We start from the raw sequence: 22,213 nt of genomic DNA on the forward strand, positions 1-22,213 counted from the left end.
AACTGCCATTCTGTCATTGCTCAGAGTATTATGCTCAACATACGTAGCTTATAGGCTTCTTACCTGCCGTGAAAAGGCTGCCAAATCACAAGCCTCTTTCTCTGAGCCTCCCTTCAGTATTTTAGGGTCTTCAACCTCCGTATCAGTGCTTTCCCTATATTTTGTTGTTTGGGGATCATTATTTTGAACGTATACAGCATCTGTTGTCTCCTTTATAGCTTTCTCTTGACTTTTACAAGGTAGTTTCCCTTCTTTCCTGAGTTCTCCCCTCCTTCTGTAACCCCGGTAACTGCTCTGAATAACTACTGCTGCCTTCTCTTTGTCTTCTGAACCTTGTTTTTCTACCTCAACTTGCTTCCGTGAGCCTCTTAGTGACTCTTCTCTTATAATTCCTTTACATCCTGTAGGCATCACTGCTTCATGTTTCAGGTGGTTTCTTTCAACATCCCTGTCAGTCCTGGGCTGGACCACAGCAGATTCTTGATTTTGCCCATCTGCACTGAGTCTGTGTTGATTATCTTGCTCTTTCTGGGGACTAGGTTCAGCTGTGATTTTGACAGAAGATTTGCTGGACAACTTTTCCCAAGAGGCCTGTTCTTCACCTTCACGGACATGTTCTAATGCAGGGTTCTGCTTCACAGAAGCTTTCTTTCCTTCAGTAGATGTTTTTTGTTGCTCCTGTACATTCCTTGTGTCACTGTACCCAGAGCACTCGCTGTCAGTAACAGCATCAGCTTCATCTTGAGTCTCGTCGTTCGCTGCTTCTTCCAGTGTATCATTTTGAGCTGGCTGCAGTTGTGCTTCAAGGAATTCCACAGCAGATAATTCCTCCTCTTCTATTTTTCTGCACTGTTCCTTTATTTTTTTACGGACTCTGTAGCCTCTGTAATTGCTCTGAACAATGACAGCTGCTTCTTCTTCTGTTTTAGGAAGGGCATGTTTCACTCCAGCTGGACTTTCCTCATTCTCTTGAAGTTCTTCATCCTTTTCCCGTTCGCTAACGGATGCTTCATTTTCAGTTTGTTTCTTTCTAAGCGATTCCCTGAATGGAATAGTTTTGGGAAAAAATTATGGCTGAAGGAGATGAAGGATAGTGACAACTTTACAACTACCTTTAGTGGTGTTTGTGTACTAAATGGTAATTTGACACATTGCAACGTGGGAAGGATTTAGTGCATATAGCTGGAATTAAAGATAGCAAACCAATCTTTGTCTTTCTGATGATTATTATTTCTTCAAGTGAAAAGGGACATCCCTGTTAAACTCTTCACAGAAAATTGCTAGGGGGACAATCTAGGCTGCCTGAAAGCTGATAAAACAGTAAAGAATTAATTGAAATGTTAACAAAAGCATAAGGCAGAAACTTTTTAGCATGCCAAATATGTATAAATATACAGAATCCTAAATGTATTCATAAACGAAAACTGCCTCAAGTCATACTAGGAATGCAAAAAGAATGATCCTGGGCATAGGTGCAGGTCAAATTTAAAAAACCTATTCCCTACACTGTCTTTGTTACTATCAAGAAAACTTAAGTGCCAGGTGAAATTTGTGACCCTGTTCCTTCCCTCTGAGAGACTCTGGACTCCTTCAGAGCTGTTTTGCACCTCTCTGGACTAGTCTCCATGCACTTAAATGCTATCATGAAAAAACAATGGTGATGAGCAAAGTTTTACTAGCTCTATTTCAGAGATTGGAACTACAGCCACATTGCAGAGATATGTAGATCTGTGATTCATCTCACCTAACTTTCAGCTGTTTGATCTGAGCAAGACATCTGGGTTCCCTACCACGTATGCTTATCTCAGTGAGTTAAAATGAGAAGAACAGTTCCTTGCAGATGTCTATTTCTCGCTCTTGTCTGAGTGTTTTTATGATGAGTTAGTTCCAAAAACGGACTCATCTACAAATTACATTAACATTATGGGTAAGCACAATATTGTTGATCTTTCCCCTAAATATGCCTTTATTCCCTCGGCTTAAAAATATGAGAAAATTGGCTACTGACATTAAAAACCTCCACATAAATGTACATTATCTCTTGCATACATATCTAGAATAATCCTAATTTGCTTCACTTTTAGCTTACACTGCTGTTCTTCAGCAGTGTAGTTACTGAAAAGGGACACATTTGAGTGATATAAGAGATAGAAAATAATACTACCTCCTCCTTTCGAAGGTCTTCCTCTCCTTATATCCCTTGTAGTGAGACTGAACTGTTATTGCTGCTTTGTTTCTTGTCTCAGTTAGTTCTTTTCTCTTCTTCCTGAGTAAGTATCCTCTGGCAACTGATACAAATTGTAATACAAAACGACCTTAGGCAACAAGCAATGGGTGTCCCACACATTTCAGAGAGTCAAATGATAAGAGCATTAGACAAAAAAACAATAAGGAAATACGGATCGGGGTGGTTATTATGATTACATTTCATCTGAAATTATTCTGTCCCACAAAACTTTTTTGAGATTTCAGAAAGCTGTACCCATTCTACATGAGGATACAACCAAGCTCTTTCTTTGTATTTTATTGGACTAAAGAAAATACAGGAAGATGCAGAATGAAGCAGAAGCATAGTGCTATAGAAGTGCCTCTAGAACACAGTGCTCTCAGCTTCATGTACCTGCTTTGCCTGGTTCAGGCAATTGATTTGACTCAGTCTTTCACTTCCCTGGGAAACGCCTGATTATCAAGCTATAGAGATTACCAGGCTCTCTTCTGGCACAGGCTTGGAATTAGCTGAATATTCAATGGATCAGAATAAAACTGAAAATTTTATAGCTCAGCGGTTACAGAAGACTTAGCTCATGCTCCTTCTGCAAAGACTCATTATTCAAAAGAAAAAAGCTCAGCATGAAAGATGTGCTAAGCTCCACAGTAACCAGGTGCACTGTGGCAAGGGTACTTGCTACTTATGCTTTGTGGGTGGCACAAGTTCAAGTTTCTGGTCTGAACCAGGATGAATAAGGACTCAAACATGGGTCTTCCCTGAGACATGTACGTGCTGACTAGTCACTAGGGGCTTGATGCAGTTGCTGGCACATAGGTATCTAGTGTCATCTGAAGGGCTCCAGGATAGCCAAGGCGTCTACATGGAGCTGGCAGAAAAGAACAAGACAGATGGTACTTTCTGGAGAAAGTTGGGTATACCACATGAAATAAAGCCAGAGGCCAGGCAAGATAACCTAGGGCATCTCAAATGACACTAGATAACAACATGGGGGCAAATGAGCTGAGCATTTCATAGTTTTGAGTAAAATGAATCAAACTCTAGGCTCTGCTGACTATAAGAGGAGTTTAGACACCTAGGTCACTTTCAGACATCTACACTGAAGTGTCTTAATCAGAGACTGAATTGCATTCAGAATGTTGCTTCAAAAATTCCTGAACTTGCAAATAATTTCCTAAGGGGAACTGGCACAGTCTTCACAGTGCTGTGATATGGACAGTTCTGCAGTTCCAGGGATTCAGCATAAATCCACTAATCCCTGACAAAATAAAAAGAACATAGTATTTTGTCAAAATATTTTTGTTGAACTCTAATTTCAAATGCAGTACCAAGACTATGGGGATAGAGGATTCAGGTGATTTAAATACCCTGAGGAGATGGTAGATATGGGAGCTCTTAGTCCAACTCTGCTGAGTGTTTTGTATCACAGGAAAAGGTCAAGCTCACTTAAGAATGGGAAGGGAGCATAAGCAGTCTATTCTAACACATTCATACAACCTGATGCTAGGTTCTATTTGCTTTAGCAGTCCCTACTTGTAGTTTAGATCAACTTGGACTCTACTAGATGCAGTAGGTCAGTGTAAGAAGCACTGTATAAAAGGGACATAAGAAGCACTGTATAAAAGGGACATAAATTACATCTTGATAATTGGATATAGGGCAAAGGAACCCAAATACTTATTGGAAGTGGCACAATTGCTTTTTATACTGCAGTCTGACAGGGCCTTAGAAAAGTGCAAATTGTAAAGCACTTGAAATACTTCTAGAGTTTCTTGGACTTCTGAGCCAATCCTTATTCCATTTCCATACAAAAGCAACTCAACAGGAGTTATTTTGAAATATGTCAATGGACATGCCAATATAAGCTAAGTCTGTCCTTTTTAGACTTATTCTGGTTCACCTTTCAAGTTTTCCGAGAACTTTGTTATGAGATAGTAGCTGTCTAAGCTTTGTTTTCAAACTGGAAGAGGAATTTTGTATTGCTTTAGAAATAAATGGGGGGAAAAAAGACTGAGAGAGCTAAGTAAAAATGGACTTCCATTTTGTTCTGGCTTCTTGTGCACTGAAAAAAGTTGAAACTGCCCACAAGACGGAGAACGTGGACAAGAAGAAACATTGGGGAGATCAACAAACAGATCAAAGTGGTAAATTCATACTTTTGCATTTGCTAAATATCCTAATATAACCGACAACTTTCAGATGTGTATTTTTGGCACATCACTGGATTTTATTCTGGTTTTAAGATTGTTTTCTACACTGATGAAGTTATACCAACTGCAGTGAAGTGCTCTTCAGTACGCACTAACATTGGCTCAGTGGAATTAACAGATGCATCTGACTGATTAAAACCAGCACTGGTGTTGGTATACACTCATGAAGGCATATCTGAGATAGTTTAAATCTAGATAGCTTAGGTACTGGCAGAACTACCTTATATGTGGGGTTGCCACCTTTGTAATTACTGAAAGTGCTGTGCAGATTTGTGCCAGCTGTTTTCAGACCTGTCCCTCTCTAGTTGTACTGCTGCTGATTTCAGAGCTGCCTGGACTACATCTGGCTTGGGGACATCTCTGCAGGGATGGAGGAGACAGAAAGAAATATAGGGAGGAAAAAGGGATGCATATGTCTGGGGCCAAGGTGATTATTTCTGCAAAAGAGAAGGAATATTTTGCTAGGTTGGATTGAGAGATGTCAGAAAAGAATCGGAGTGAAATTACAGGTGGTAGTCTTCTCAAACATAATTATTACTGGTATGTAACAAAACCTATTCCTAATAAACAACATGCACATACACATTATATGCAGACAATGTCATATGAGGCTTCAACAATACCAGCTGTAATACTTAGACATATCAGACTAGGAGTGAAAAAGCTTGCTATGGCATTTAACTAGCCCACTTCACAGCTGTGGAAAGTGCCTCTAAGCCACTTTAAGGTACAGATAACCAAATACATTGACCCATTTCAACCACTGTATATAGATATATAATAGATAAATTATACCTTAGAAAGGGTAAATGAGCATAGTCAGTGTAGCTAGGTAATAGCAAAGAATCTAGATCAACATGTTGTGTATGGATAGCACATTAGAAGTCATGAAAGCAAACAATTCTTACTTGCTTGAAGTCTAGTAATATATTCTTCCACTTTTTTATTACGTTTTGCATTTCTGTATTCTTTACGAGCAACAAAACCCCTGTAAGCTGAAAAGAGATGTCAAAATTTAAATAATCCATTAGGTACACGAAGGGCTGTAAGAATAAAAAAAGTCTGGAAGAAATTACTGACACCCATTAAAATATTCATAAATTTTTTGCAGGCTTTCTCTTTCAAAAACAATGGCAAACAAGCTCGAGCAGTAAATCTACATAAAAACTATGTTTTCTGGTGTGTAAAGTTATTATGAATGAAATTAATACAAAACACAAGAGAATGAGAATGTAGTACAAGATGATGTTTGAAACGTATTAAAAATTTCAGCTGATGTCTCCATCAACAGTGTAATTGGTCTTATTATCTAGGCCAGTTAAAACATTTTATTTTCATTATTATATCATACAACCTTGTCAGAGCATGTCAGAATATTATTAGTAACTATCATCTGTGCAATCACATCCTTACATTGTTAAAATTGCCTTTTAAATGTAACATTGATAAATGTAACTTCAGTAAAGAGATTGTCACATCCTGGTTAAAAGAAATTTTTCTTCATAAGAACAGATAGCAACACGTATAAGATATTTTGTCAAATCTAACAGCAGGAAAACAGCAAAATCCACATCCAGCATGCACATCCATCTATCAACTGTACACATGCACTAGCTTTAAGCAAAATGTTAAATGTTTTAAAGCTATTACCTGACTGTATTTTAATAGCACTTTGTTCCCTTTGTTCCTTTATCTTTTTGTATCTCCTTGAACCCAGCCACCCTCTGACACAAGCTTGAATCAAAATAATCATGTCAACTGTCTCCTTCCGCATTAGATTTAGCTGCTCCACATGATAGTATTTGAGGAATACCTTAAAAAGAGTAGGCAGACAAGTAAAAGTTTTAGTTACCCACCCAGGCCCTTTATTCGCTCAATCCATTTAACATCAACAAGAGTTACAAGCTGTTTTCAAACGATGAACAGACTCTTTAGCTGTCGTACCTAAAGGATCATTCTTGTTAAAGATAGCATTTTGACTGTTTAGGATATTAAGTTTACCTTACTCTCCCTTTCAACATTTTTGTCCGTCCCTGCTTATTTATTCTTTCATGGGAAGGTGTTTTAAAGTCCCAATGCAAAACCAGTCTGTCACTATAAATCTGTTTTCAAAACTATGAGGCTGACAGTTTTGCTAACCTCACAAATCTGATGTGTTACATAAACATGATCCAAATCTGGAACCTTCAACCCCTCTGCTTTCCAATTTTAAATCTAAGACATTCTTTATTTACTAAATTGCTTTTATCAAGCATGAAGCTCATATAACCCCTGAAAAACTAGTCCAGCACAAGGGATACAAACATATTCCTGGTGTGTATTAGGATAAAATAAACTGTAGAAAGAGCTTGTGCAATTAAGACAATAATTATGCTTATTTTGCAGAATCCCCCCAATCCTGATCACTTGGTATAGATACAGGTTAACCGTAATTAAAGTAAATGTAAGCTATAGATCTCACATCTCAAGATATGCTTCCTTTGGCTGCATGTTTTCCATTAGCCTCACTAAGACAGCAGAGGGAAAGAAAGGTTGAGGAGGAGGTAAATTCATGGCTTCTGTCCCACCTATCCAGGAAGATGTCTCAGAAGAACAGTTGTTTCTTCTACACTGAGGTAATTTCAAATAGTTTAGGATCCATCTTTCTCTCTATCCGTATCCTTCCTGGGCACTTCTGTTACATTAGCAGATCGAAAGACTTGGTGCAGTACTTGTCTGATGCTTCTTTTCTCTGGCAGACCTTCTGAGATCTGTCAACTGGGGGGTGGGGGGTGGGGGGGGGGGTGTTTCTCTGGCACACTGGGAAGGCTAGTGAGCTAGCACCAAAAGCAGGAGTATGGGAACAGACATATGGTCCTCTTATAATAAAGTATTCCCCCCACTTCACATATATGGGATTATCCTGTTATCTCTTCCCCCAGTGCTCAAAGTCTGCTACAGAGGTCTCAGGCTGGAAAGACAAAACCTTTTCCTCTGCCTTTGTGAGTCTGATTGCCTCACGGAAGAAGTATAACTTATTTTCCTTAAGGAAGCTTGGACTAAGCTCACTGGGATCCTTACTACCACATTTTTTGAGAGGAAATGAAGGCAGTTGTTGTCACAGGCTGCTTTGCACTGTGGCTTCACTAAAGCTCATCTGAACTTTAACACTTTACAGGGTCAGAATTTCAGCCAGATATCAGGGAACAGTACCCAGCAAAGCATGTTTTTTTAAAAACAATAGAGACCAAGAGCTACTCAAACCAAATGGGTGAGAAAACAAATTACTTAATAAGTTAACAATGACATACTGCAATAATGCAGATACAGTATATTAAAAAATTACTTTTGTTTTTCCAAGAACCCAGTTGTCAAGGTGGGCTTTTTCCAAGATGGCAGCACAGGTTTCTGGGCTGACTGGAGGATCATCATTTGTTTTGTAACAGATGAGGTAATACCTAAAGACAAATATATGATTCTTTATTCCATTAATAGTGAGCAATAGATGCAAATACATTTAAACCATTCATTTAAGTAATAAAAACAGTTGCATGAAAGAAAACATAGCACTGAAAAAAACAAAGCAGCATATGAAAGAAATTGCTATGATTTATATGCAGTACTGAGAAACTCAATCAAAAGTGGATGAGTGACATGTTGCACACCCTGGAGGGTTGTTTAATTCTATATCAACACCAGAAGGCTTTTAAAAACTATGCAACCCAAGTAGAGCTGTGCAGCAGTTCTTTGCTGCTCTGGCTCTCTGTGTTCTGTGAAAGTGATTTCAGTGGCAAAATAAAAATATTTTTAAACTTTTTCTGCCTAAATTATCTTATTTCATATCTAGAAATGTCATGAAAATTTGGTATCTTATCTCATATGCTAGACCATCCTTTGAGATAGTTAGCATGATGTGAAATGCATCCCAGCTCTTATTACCTCCTTGGATTCAGCTTTGCAGATCCTTTTGGAACATATACGTGCCGTTATGACATATCATACATAAGCATTTAATCTGACAAACTCATTACTCAGAATTAATTCTGACTAGGAAAAGAGGTCAGGATGCTCACACATAAAAATTACCTGTAACGTACCAGCTCAGCTGCTGTGTAGGAAAGTTCTTGTGTGTTCCAGGACTTTCCAAAATGCTTCATAACAAAATGAATCATACCTATCTTGTTTTTTTTTTTAAATTGAGGAAAATTACACAAATTATGTGTGCTCTCTGACAGTACATTCTGCTTTTTTTCTTGTTATTTAGCCTTTATACACAAAGCTTGGGTTGTACCAGCTTTAAATAACAGTAACAATTTCCTCATGGAATAACAAAAAAAGAGACAATGTTGATTCCTGCATTATCACCAATTCCTACAGTTCCTTTTTATTTCCTTTTACTACACAATAAATTGGCTTATTTTTATTCTAACAAAATAATTTTGCCATTATCCCAGGTCTACCTGTAACTCTCAACTATTAAGAAAAAAAATGACAAGGAGATAGATACTTAATAAAAATTCCTTTGTGTCTAAGAGCTATATCCTCAGTGCTGGAGATCTGCACAGCCTCACTGTAATCAGGAGCACGCTCTCTGGAGAGCTACCCCGTTATGTTCACTGCTTTCCTCTCTTTTACCTGAACAGTAAAATTTTTTATAATGAGCAGTGGCCAAAAGCCACGCACATCTTGATGCAGTGATAACTACCTTTTCTCATGCTGTACTCTTCCAAAACAGTAACAGTCCCAGGATTATTCTTTCCAGAAACAGTGTTATAAAAACATCACTTTGTTCTTCCTCTCTTTCCTTGTGCACCTGCAGCACTCTGCTGCTAGCTCTCTGTTTCTAGTGCACTATTAGTTTTAAGTGCTTCTGTCTGAATGGGTGTTGCTTGCTTCTTCCCAGTTTTGATCTCCATTCCACAAATCTCAGTTCTGATTGAGGCAAATACTCAGGGTCTTTATTTGTAAAAGAGAAATACAGATTAAGTGCTCAGAATTATTTTTTTGGGGTGGAGGAAGAAGAGATAGTTAAAGGAATTATAAAATCATAGTGAGTTCATTACTCTTCTTCTTAATAAGTGACTAATACTTAGAAATTGTATTTTAAAAAAACCTATGCACTTAATGAACTTCTCAGTCCTAGATTAGCAATACCAAATTATCATCCACCCTGCACAAAGCAGATGCTGCACAGTGCTGAATGTCAGGAGCTAGAGAACCGTAGTCCTCCTTGGATGCTATTGCTCCAAATTCTTGGCTGTAATTTGAAGCACTGCATTTCTAAACCTCAAGTCTTTGAAGAAAACTTTCATATTATAAGCAAGACAATTTTTACCCAAATGTGCAAGGAGCCTGAAACAATCATCCAAAACAGGTCACTAATCTTGTGCCTGAACTACACTTTGTCATCCAGTCTGTAATCTTCTTTGTCACAGGAAATGTCTTTGTGTTTTTTCTTTAAAGACCATGCCAAAGACACTGCTGATGCTTAGCAAACACTGGCAGCAATGATAGGAGAGAAAAAGGCTTCTTCACATCAATGTTACCGTTTTATGAAGTTAGCGAACAGTATACGGTGTGAATAACCCTGTCTTCGAATTCTTGCTGTCTCCAGAATTCCTGTGTAACGCAGCTGAACCAACACTTTTTCTTTATCAAACTTGTTTGCCTGCCGGTCATTGTTTGGCTTGATGCACCTGACAAAATGAGGCTGGCCGACGACCATTTTGGATAACAAATCCATCAGAGAATACTGCAAGAAAGTAACAAGACATCTGCCACCAGGATATTCATAAAACTTGTATAGAGCTCCATGTGTAGCTGAAATTTTATTGCATATGATCAGAATCATGTCCAAATCCATTTACCAGTAAGTTGGTACTTTAATGGTAGATGAAGTAAATGACCCAACAACAATTCTAGCTTTGATAAGATCTCTAAGTTACTAGTGTATGCTACTTGAGAGAAACAGTGATTGAAAATGGATGTACAAAATTCCACTCAGAACATTCTCACAAACTGCCATAATGTCTAACATGTCTCCTTATACTTATTTGCTTCTCTTGGAACCTTGCTAGGTAATTATAGCCCGCTTCTTCTTTTTTCTGTTGTCACCTATTTGAAGATCCTTACTCACACAGAAAGTAAATCATCTGTCTACGGATGGGTAGTGGAAGAACACCAAGCCAGTAAATATTGCCATCCCTTCATTAGACTGGAGGAAACTAAGGCCACCCCAGAAGAGGAGCTGCTCAAACTGCTCTGATCTAGCACATCCTGTTTATTGTACAGGCTGATGATGATGCTATAGCTGCCGTGCCAAGAGGAAACTTTTGAGGAAGGCAAAACTAGAAGTACACAAAATCACAATTTCAAATTTGCACTTTTCCCACGTCACATGTTTTGTAAAATTGCTTCATGGGAGGATTGTATTAAAACACAAATGAAGAGGCTCATTCCTCAAGATTCAACCTGACTCAATAGAAAGAGGCAGCCAGGAGGTAATGCAGTTCAGCAGTAGGTTGGATACGGGAAACTAGTGTAGGACGTCAAGAGCCATATGTTTCCTATTAAAATGTGCAATTCCATTCTGGACAGACGCTGCACCATGCAGCAAAGTGCTTAATTAGCCTCATCACTAGTGTGCCAATCGAACACAAACAAGTAGGACACGCTAATGGATAATTTTTTTTTTCCATTCAGGCTGAGGTGGCAGATGCTTTTCTCAATCACCCATAGACTTCTGTGTATGAGTAAACCAGTGGGGCTGAAGCTGAATCTTCATTTAAGAGCATTAGCTAGCATGATCTGAGCAGGGATTTCCACTACAGAAAATAATAACAGAAAAGTGTAAATATAAGTAATTCATTTGCAGCCTCTGATGATAGATGTGCTGGTAATGCACTGAATCACAGACATTAGGTTTGAATGAGATTCAATAAATTTTTCCACCTAGAACTTTAAAATACCATGCAGCTTTGGATCACCATGATACCTAGGTTGAAATTATCCTTCACAGTCCACAAAGCTGTGCAATTGTATCTATTAAACAGAGATCTTGCTCCTTACTGTTATCTGTCATAGGTGTAAATAAACTCTCATGGGTCATGAACATCACCTCAGCCATCTTTAAGTTTTTGCTGGGAGAGATGACTAAATAAGAGTTGGAAATTCAGAGCTGAGCCCAGGTGAACCAACTCTGTGCACCACTTGGAGGAAAGGATGCTCTTCACAGCTATTTTATATTGCAGGACCAGCAGCATAGCCAGTGCTTGGGAAGGTCAAGAGCACTGCTGAAGGAGCCACAAGGATGGACTCAGGACAGCCTCTGAGCAGTGACCATCGAGATCTTTCTCTGGAGCTCCTGCTTCAAATTAACTTTGCCCTCTTGCTTCTTAAACTCTTAAAGAAATGCTATGCCACTCATGTCCAACCTTTATCTCCCTTGGTGGAGAAACAAGCAAGTGAAAGATTAATACCAATCATCATCCATCATCATGACAGAAATGTGGCTGTGTAATCAAGTACAATTAAAGATGAAACATCACAATCTTCTCTAGATATTTGTACTGCACAGACCACTGCACCATATATCCAGTTCACAAACTCTAAATGGATCACTGTTGACTCTAAGTCAACAGGTGCATTTCAAAAGTTGAAAGAATAAACATTTATTCTACTCTAGAAAAAAATTATTAAAAGATCTTATATCTTACTCTAAAATAAGAAGCGACTGTCTGTGTTTTCATGCTGGTTGTCTCTCTTGGATGATGTCCGGTATCTCCTGTTTCATTCTATAAAGATGAAGAAAGAAAATGACACTTCTTATCTCTGCTGAGCCTCCAGTGCCCTTACCAATGCCATAATAAAGCACCCCTCAGAGAACATCATTAATAAAAAAAAAAGTACTCTAAACAGAAAAGGTTACAGCATGATCACTAGCACAAATCAGTTACACCAGCGTTACATTACTTTGCTACACAATACACAAACATTCACACACAGAGGACACAATTTGATGACGGAGCATCTAAATAGCTGCCACAAATAACCTGACAATGTCTGAGGTCCTGTCTGTTATTTCATCATCACTACTACTTAGACAACTGGTAGTTCTCTGAGGAACTTGACTATATACTCCACACCGATATTTTAATTTCTCTTTTTGCTACAATACAGCTAGGAAATAATAATTTTTTTCCCCTGAATTTGTTATAAAACTATAGCCAGAAAGAAGGGAAATGTTAGGTTTTTACCTCACGGAAGGAATATGAATTGCACAACACAAAGATATCCAGCTAAACAGAAAAGAAAATAGGAGAGGGAGAAAAACCAAGGAAGGGGTTACTTGCTTACTTTTAGTACCGGTAACAGTATTGCCTTTCTAGTTTAAATTACGGTTCAATGCAGAATCACAAAATCAGTTTTATTACCTTTGTATGACTGATGGATTTCTGTGGGGTCCACATTTGGTAACTGATTGTAGTTTTGCTTTTAGTGTGTGCCAAGTTACCTATGGAAGATGAAAGAAGGCAACCTACCAAAATGCTTACATCTCATCTAAACTGAAAACTATGCTGAACCATCTTATTCATGCTCCCAGTGTAACCATATGATTATTATAAAGGTTGTTGACTTTTTTGCAGTATGTCCTTGTTTCCCCTTTCACCCTTGGCATGGAACAAGCTCTGAAGAAGTTGCATTAAGTCGGAACATGGGCTGAATTTTCCTCCTTCAGCACTTATGTCACCTACTAGAGCAAAAAAATAAACAAAGACTGCTGCAGAAGGTAAGAAAGATATATCTTACAGCATCCATGTGGCTTTACCCTAAGGATGTTATTGTACTGTTCTAGTTCTAAGGCTACATATATATATTAGTTAAAAAAAAAAGTGCCAGCACCCTTCTCTAGCCCTAAGGGCAAGTGACATAGCATGACTCAGGTCTATACAGCTAAACTCTATACTTCACAACTCTTTTAACCTCCTGGTAAAAATAAGGTTGCATCTTTCCACAGAGCTTGTTGGAAACCATCGCTGGCCTGTGCTTTCCCTTGCAGTGTGACTAGGTATTTCTGGGAGACTGCTAGCTGACATGGTCCACAACTGTCCCAGGGAGGCACGCTAACAATTAATTAGAATGGGCAATCCTGTGGAGTGTTTCAGCTACTGTTCACTGGCTCTGTTTGGTTTACTAGCATACACATAGTCTTAAGATTCTAACCTTGGAATTCTTAATCGAGTAATACCTGTATTATGATGACTTGAAGGACTAGGTGCATTGGACTGGTTTACACAGACACTGATCTTCTAAAGGAATAATGAAAACTGCTGAGGTCTCCATCTTGTCACTCTATGTTGATAAAGCTCAACCACTGCTGCATGCTGCCCTTGCTTCTGCTAATAACATAAAACCTCTGGAATCTCACTCTCCACTGGGAGAGCCTGTAATCTCTGTGCTCAGATACTATCAGTAAGAGGTGGGTAAGAGTTGGATAAACAACTGCAAATATACAGCATGCCAAGATAATGCATCATGTATTATGTGATGATATCAAGTGCTAAACCTCCCTTGGGCTTAGCTGAATATCACAGGGTGGGAAGGAAAGAGAGAAGATTACTCACACCTACTTTAACCTATCTGAAAGTAAGGTGTCTACAGAATCCCCATTGTATTCAGTGGAGAGAGGCACCTTCAGAGGAGATTTATCCCATTCAAAGAGAAACGCCTGAGATAGGCAAGATGGGTTGGACTCTAAGTAAACCTCTACAGTTCTAGATGAATAACTTAGATCAGAAATCTAACTTCTAGTTGGCTATCGCTGGATGGTTTGGGTGAGTTTTGAAAGGCTACACACAGTGTTTCATAATATCTAACAAGGATAAACCAACCTTCAGAGTTATCTTGCAAGACATTACCTAAGACTTGGGATCAGTTCCTGGGACCAGTTGGGCCCTGACTTTGACTCTACAGAAGTTATAGTTTAGTATCTTAGCAGATATCAACAAATTAAAAAGTTCAGGCAAGGACATTGAACTCAGTGTTTTCCCAGGAACACTGACTTAAAATACACCTTCAAAAGCAAATTTTGCATTCCACCAGCGAAGCTCCCTTTGTGAAGAATAGGACCTTTGCCAAAACCTCAGTTTCTGTAAGCTATGATAACATTTTAGAGAAATTTCCATCAAGCTCTTCCAATTTAGCTTTTCTGTTCTACTACATCTCCCATCTAGCTGTACAAGAAAGTAACGTTGTAAGGTACTTACTGTATGACACCAATGCCATCACACAGGGAGTAATACAACACAATAGCAAACTGATTGTGAGGAGACTTACCCATCACCCTATGGGCAGGTAGGACACTGCAAAGACCTGGTTCAACTAAGGTCCAATTTAGGAGTAATTTCTGTACACCCAGTCATATTCCTCCACCCCAACTTATGAACTCCCTGAGGAAAGTCTCACTACTAGAACCCCATCAGTTACCTACTATAAAGGACTAAAAGACTGGGGAAATAGAGGAGTGTCTCCTCACTCTTTGCAGCAGATGTTAGGCCGCAACCTTGGTTCTCTACTGCTTTAAAGAAAAATCGCACTGAGACAAAACAGGTAATTTATATATGCCCTGTCCAAAAAAGGCCTGTGACTTACCTGATCCTTTCTGTTCAGTCCTCAACTCAAGGGGTGCACTCCATTCCCTGTCTTGCTCCCCTACCCTGAAGAGAGGACCCTGAAAGAAGCCTCTACCACCTCCTTGGCACTTCACCAGACCAATCCCTCCCCTGCAGCTTGAGATGGCTGGGGCTCCATTCTGTATAGATTCTAGGGTTGGAAAGTTAAGCCACAAAGTGTATAATGTCATCAACAAATGGTCGTATGAAACCTAGCAGTGGTCATCACAAAGGCTAGAGAAGAATAAGATTACTACAGTAGCAATACCTGTTTTTGTAAGAGGATGGGTTGCCAACTGTCGCGTCAGATTGTTTTCAGATGATCGCAGTAGCAGCACAATATCAGCTGGTAAAGTATCTCTATTTTTGGCTAGGAATCCACTTGCATTATACAGAACCTGTTTAAAAAGTGCATTTATGCATAGTCTGGGCTTTTGAAAAGTAATTATAAATTTAAGCACTCTGGCATGTGGCTTTTAATATACCAAGATACAAAAATAGTTTTTCAGCCATCAGGCTCTCTCTTGTTTACAGTCTTCCTTTTGATCATTGAAAGTTCTAACTTTTCAATACAGAGAACCATTATGATGCAGATCACTAAAAGCAAATCAATCATTCTAAAGTAGCTTGAGACATTTGTTTTCCTTAATCCAGTGTGGATTTATCACTAGGACAAGTGTGTTGTAGTCCTCATTTACACCAGTACATGTGTAAATGCACAATTAGCAATGCACTTGCTTTCAACAACATCACACATGATTATTCATATGATTGTACAATCTTTCTGTCCCATTCATATCATGCTGTACTGGACCCAGGACTTACCACTCTTCCTAGAGATCCCTGTATTAATTGTAGAGGAAGTTTGCAAAATCACAAACGGCATATTGGCAATTGAAATCTCTGTTAAAATTCCAGGAACGGTGTACCTAACTCAAAATGTACCTCCAGGGCTCTATCTTAATGATGCTGTAAAGGACCCACAAGAAAACCTAGCCTGTGAAGGGTACAAGATACTGGCATATTTAATTTAGGAAAAAACCTCACAAAACAACCCAGTAACAGTCTTAAATTACAAAAAAGGTTTGTAAAGGAAGAGGAAATAAATTGTTCTCCAGTTCCACAGCAAACAGGACTGGGAGTAATGAACTTAAATCACAGCAACAGAGATATAAACTAGACAGTAGGAGAAACTTCCTAATGAAAAAGCTTGTTGGAAATTGGAAAGGGTTGATGGCGCACTGGTGGAATCCCCATCTTCAGTGGCTGGTATTGGGAATGTTACAGGGAGAGCTGCCTCTCTGCTTCTCAGCAGTGAGGTATGCTATGCTGGTGAAGTGTAATTCAGCTGGAGATGAGATTCAGAGGAGTTACTGCAGGCCACTTGTAACTGGGTGTCTTACACAAGTGGCAAATTGTTTTCCATCAGCCGAGGGGCAGTATGTTGCCTCCTCTGAGGCCAGCTGTTCCACCACTGCACAGACCCAACATTGTTTCCTAGGTGAGACAGCAATGCCCACTCCATACCCCTTTAAAAGAGCTCAAGAGGAGGTAGGAGCTCCTGCTTTCACAGGGCAAGGTTCAGGTGACCAGTGGCATCTTGTCGCAGTGCATCAACAGCTCCTCCTGAGTTTGAAAACCATGTGCAGCAAGTCACCTGAAAAGCATGTGCAGCAAGTCACCTGGTACAGGAGGGCAAGACTGCTCATCAAATGATGCAGAAAGCAGGGCCTGCACTATCTATCTGGCTGATGACAAAGTATAGAACTAAGAAGTAAGGCTGATGGGGTGTAGGAGGTAGGAGAAAGAATGGAGCTAGATCCTGATTCGAAGCAGTGGGAACAACCACGGCACAGGACTTTGAGGAAGTAGGGTGAAGAGCACCGAGCTGCATTACATAATGGTTATTTTTTGGTTCTGCTATAATACAGTCAGTTCATTTACTTGGTGACATTTAAGAAAAAGACATTCCTGCTATTGCTTTTTTTGTGAGGGAAAATAACTTTCCAATTTACTTTTGATGTGTAAGGCAATGCCAAAATTTCCATGTCAGGCCTGAATATATGAAGGTTGAGAACCAACCTAGCTGACCTCTTCCATTTCCTTCCAGCCCTACTGTTCCACAGTCCCCAACTAATATCATTAGGTCTCTTACCTTTCCTGCATAATGGTAAATCCCAAAGGTTAGATCTACTCTTTTGGGCCTCCAAAAATATTTTGACTTCAAATTATCTTCAAATTTTTCTGAAAGGAAACACATAGCTTATCTTACTGGAGTTACTGTACAATAATTGTCTTCTGAAGCTGTATCCCTCTAAGGATATTGCCTGACTTCTCAGACAATGCAGCAGCACGAAACAGACTCTGATGTTTTTAAGGACAAAGATACCGTAATGGTCCTGTAACAAAAGGCATTGGATAGAGAATATGGGAGTTCTTGGATCAGTTGCTTATTTTGTACCGTTTTCTTTCTGTGTCATCTCAGAAAATCACTTGCCCTTCTAAGCGTTTGATCTTCATATATGAAACAATGTAGTAATTCTTCCTAAGGATTCCTTGGGGAACTGTGAGGAAACATTTATCAATGGATTGAGGGCCTCTGTACTGTAGACTAAAAAGTATGAGGATAGAAAGACAACAAGCTCATATAATTGCTTTAGCATGGGCATTGTTACTGGATGTTATTAGGTTTTGTCATTGGGTGTTGGTTAAAACTCTCATTTGACACTGCACATCCAAAAAGGAGTAAAACAAGGATTTATCTGTGCAGAAACCCCATTGAAATAACTAAATCAACCGTAACTGCAACTACTCAGCAGCACTGAAATATTCAGGATCTGAACAACATATTCAGATGTTTTAATTTTAATTTCGGAATAGAAAAAACCAGGAAGCATAATTTTCTGAAAGGCACTCAGGCAGGTTTGCAACCATTACCCTTAAAAAGTACTAAAATTCTTGTTCAGATACGGCTCATCAAAAATCTCAGAGCCGAACATGACTCAACTTTGAAAACAGTGTTCTTGGCATATGAACCTAGAGTCTTAACTCAGTTTGATCTTTATCTTTCAAGCCCTGCAGCTAAAAATTCCTGAAGGTAGGAGAATTCAAAGCCTGGATCAGCAGCTTATGTTCCTTTGTACTCTTGATGTTTCTCTATCAGCTTCAAATACACATCCATCCCTGCATGCATGCCTCCCTCAAACATACTGTGACACTGGAATGTGGCCTCGCTAAAAGCATAACTAGCATATAGCCTAAACTGGACATGGCAAACAGAAATCTAACAGGGAGACATCTTGCGAAACTGTGAAATAAACCATATACTTACCTACAAGTGTCTGATCTGTTGCTTGTGGGAATCGACTTTCCTCATCCAGCAGGGACAATAAACCCATTGGTTTCTGCAGGAACATATCTAAGAGGGGCCTGTTGTCCTCATATTCTATAACTCTTGCATCAACACCTTCATATAGGTATTCATTCTGTAACAAACAACAGAAGGCAAGCTTTGTCTATGTTTACAGAACCACTTCAGAAATTAATTCACAAACTGTCAATTGTAGCAAATTAAAACTACACTGAAAAGTATGCCCTGGGGCTAAAGACATCAAGGTTTTGCAGAAACAAATGTCAGATGGGACATATCACACTGTCAGGCTATAGACTTTAATTTGCCTTTGGATATATAAGTGCTTCCTATGGCATTTTTGGTAAAGTAAGATGTTTTCCAGGAATATACAAGAAGTAAAGAAACAGAGTTGAAGATGATAAAGTAAGCGTTTGCAGTGGAGATCACAGTGTCAATTTGCTTCCCTGGTCTGCAATGTCAAAAATATTTCTTAATCATGTAGAACTACATTTACATTCCCAACTCATTGTTCAGCTCTGTGATGTACAGTGGCCAAGATTTACAAAAGTGACCAGATTACAGAGGCTTCACTTGTTTGTTCCCCCTCCTCAAACACCTGGAAAAGTTCTTATGTGGAAAAAAAATGATGCATACTTCCTAATATTTAAAGAATGGTGTACATAGTTTCTAAAAATTAAATAAATTGTCCCAGGTTGGCCTTTACAACACTTTCATTCCTTTTAAAGAACTAGGAAAAGGTATTCAGCAAGATTAAAAAACAATACAAAAGTTGTTTAGTTGTTTTTTTTTTTTTCTCTTGAAGACTGCAAATATCTTTGGATTTCTACCAGACTGAGAAAAACCTGATAACAAATGCTGTGTCCACAGTGTGTTGCAATGGTTTTATCTTGAAAAAAATCTAAATTATAGCTGAAGAACACAAGAATGACTTTCTTTAATCCTTCAGCAAGGCAGAGGACAGCCATAGATTTACCAAGAGAAAGATGCCCTAGGGACCACCACCCGTCCATTATTTTTACCTGCATTATGTAATGCAACAGCAGTTATCCACTGCACAGTGCTCCCATCATATAGCAGGGCTGCCTTCAGTCCTGTGCAGGCTATGCTATGAAACACGTAATTAAACCTTTTGATCTACTTTAAAAATCATCCCTCTTCCAAGGGATAGGACTTTATAAAAGTGTTGTATTAATTCATGGTGTTAACATCACAGTTGCGCTATCCTGAATTCATTGTAAGAAGAGTGTCATGAACATGAATGATGGCTAATATTAATGAGTTCAGAGACCTCTAACCCTGAAAGACCTCTCCTTATGTGTCATTCACTTGAGTCTGAATGACAGTCAGGGGTGAGTGAAGAAGGCAATACGTTGAGTATTTCAAAAAGGAGTTAACTGCCGTATACAACAAAAAAGCACATGTTATTAGACCCCGTACCTCTTCATCTCTAAGCCGAAGAGAAACAGAAAAATTAATAAAATCAGTAACACTGTCCTGGAAAAACAGGTCCAAATATATCTGCTTATTCATTTGAAAGAGAACACAGAATATATACCTAAATCCTTCCAGTATCCAGATTGATCTAATTTCCCTGGACACTCTTCATTCTAAGGATAAATTATGGCTCAGTTTATATGCCTGTACAAGGATGTAAGCAGTAAGAATCTCTCCTACAGCCCCATGAGGGCTCCTCATCTCAGACACATAACATTAACTTCATTCGTGTCAATCCTGGAGCAGTGGACAGGTGGAGTTTTGCTTTTTATTTTAATCAATGACCTGAGTAGCAGAAGAGTAGACAGAAGAGTAATAAATGTATCACTGATATAGGCAAGAAGTTAATTATATACTTGTAGAAGCTACTGGCAGGAAGGGAATGAATCCGTGTTATCTTCCAAAGATAACACTGCAGTAGGGACAGCTTAGCTGAGGGCTACAGCTGTAGAACACACAGATGTTATGTTCATGAAACCAGCTGTTACTGCTTAGGAGTATTAAAGGGGAAAAGGGAAGAGATTGTTCAGGATGAATCTATGAGAAGAGTGTTTCTGTGTCACTCAGACATCCTCAAACAAGCTCTCACAGACAACCCATCTAATAACTTTTACCAACTTCATATACTTGTGAGGCTGGTTTAGAAAGCTGATGAAAGAGTTCTGTTTGAAACTGGAAGGAGATCTGTAATATCTGCACTACTACACTGTAACAGCAACATCTGCTCCCCTCCCTGCCTGGCCAGTGCACAGGGCCTGACCTCCAAGCCTGCAGTGTATGTGACTGTTCGGTCTTTTGTGTCTGCACCTCGACAACTGAATGAGTGTCAGCACTGACACTTTTGGTAATGCTGCCATCTGCCCAGTAGGATATGGAAGGAGTTCACTCCATCGCCTCCCATGGGCTCCTGGAGGATGGCTGATAACCAACTCTTCCAGGCACCAGTGTGACAGATGGCTCAGAAATAAGATACTATATTACATTTTCTTATGGAATGCTGGTCTTCAACCATATTATTAGGATACAAGCAGCAAGGATAAAACCCTTAATGATGCACATCATAAAACTGTAATGAAATAGATATTATTTGAATTAATAAGCTGAATCAGTTACAGGATCCTGTAATCACCCATGACGTTTTATGACAAGAAAGCTCCTTAAAATAGCAGCTTCTCATTGAAATTCTAAAGTATAATACACTAGAAAGTATTCCTATGGATGGGATGTCTGAGGAATGACTGAGTTACACTAATACTTGGGGTTTTATCTCATCTCAGTATTGCATGGTATCTTTCCTGTGATCAAAACTGGGCAATATTAGCTTGTGCAATCTGGTTTCACTTAACAACAAGAGAATTATTAAATGCATTAGGAAATGGCCTTTATGTTGAATAAAAACAAAAAGTAATGGCATTTTGCTGAGAACATGGTATGATGACGCTTTGGTTTAAATGGGAACACAGGAGACTTATTCAGAATGAACCTTTTCCAGCTTAAAGTAGAAGATATAATTGTCATATAAACATTGCCTATATTTAATGCAAAAAGTAGCATCCTTCCAATTGACAGTAAATTTGCCACTTTCCAAAATGTTTTAGGTATTTGACATTACACCTTTTACTTTTTATGGAAGAATCACAAATGAGAAAGAAATGGGAGGGTCATATTGCTGGGGAGTGTTACCTGCCAATCATGTTGCTGACAGAATTAACTTACATCAGTACATTACACGTAAAGGAAACACCTTGAAGGACAGGACTGAAGGTGCAAAAGTCGTGCTTTGCTTAATATTAACCTAAAAAACCCTTGTGCCAGCACTCATTCCACTTAACTACAGACACACAAAAGAAGTGACTAAGTTGAGTGCCCAAACTTCCTCCCCAGTCAGTGGAGTCAGAGATGTATCTATTTGTTTCCACTATCAGGAATCTAAACTATCTTTATCTGAAACTATATTCCCCACTTCAGGCTTTCTGTTAAATTAGAGAAAGGAGATTGCATTCAGGCCTAAAAACCTTTATTCTTAAATGCAAACATTAAGTCAACAATAAAGAATAAATTCCGTTAATTTTGACTTGAGTTCTCCACATTGGATGCAGACTGCTCTAGCAGACACCCTGAGTGTTGATAGTACCACTGTTCCTTCCTACTATTCCTATCACTTCTGAGGACATAATTTTGTATGCCACACTTTTTTTTTTTTTTGAGGAAAGCAAAACTCTGAACACTTTTTAGATTCAGATACAGAAAAGAACCACTG

The 22,213-nt window shown here is 38.9% G+C and overlaps 1 protein-coding gene across 4 annotated transcripts in view; it reads right to left on the bottom strand.

The window, feature by feature from the left end:
* MYO3A (myosin IIIA) overlaps positions 1 to 22,213 on the bottom strand; it is a 125,668-nt gene that overhangs the window by 19,081 nt on the left and 84,374 nt on the right. The window contains exons 20-31 of one of the 4 annotated variants that reach the window (XM_074833703.1): positions 18,418 to 18,571; positions 17,242 to 17,330; positions 15,355 to 15,484; positions 12,849 to 12,928; positions 12,672 to 12,713; positions 12,132 to 12,209; positions 9,963 to 10,168; positions 7,763 to 7,874; positions 6,088 to 6,250; positions 5,346 to 5,432; positions 2,165 to 2,288; positions 64 to 1,042 (exon numbers count right to left, since the gene is read on the bottom strand). In XM_074833703.1, the coding sequence (XP_074689804.1) occupies positions 64 to 1,042; positions 2,165 to 2,288; positions 5,346 to 5,432; positions 6,088 to 6,250; positions 7,763 to 7,874; positions 9,963 to 10,168; positions 12,132 to 12,209; positions 12,672 to 12,713; positions 12,849 to 12,928; positions 15,355 to 15,484; positions 17,242 to 17,330; positions 18,418 to 18,571 (2,244 nt within the window). Of the gene's footprint in view, positions 1 to 63; positions 1,043 to 2,164; positions 2,289 to 5,345; positions 5,433 to 6,087; positions 6,251 to 7,762; positions 7,875 to 9,962; positions 10,169 to 12,131; positions 12,210 to 12,671; positions 12,714 to 12,848; positions 12,929 to 15,354; positions 15,485 to 17,241; positions 17,331 to 18,417; positions 18,572 to 22,213 lie in introns of those variants that run through there. The other 3 variants (XR_012624277.1, XR_012624278.1, XR_012624279.1) reach the window with 3 other exon arrangements.

Source organism: Strix aluco, chromosome 1 (assembly GCF_031877795.1).
Source record: "Strix aluco isolate bStrAlu1 chromosome 1, bStrAlu1.hap1, whole genome shotgun sequence".
Lineage (NCBI taxonomy): Eukaryota > Metazoa > Chordata > Aves > Strigiformes > Strigidae > Strix > Strix aluco.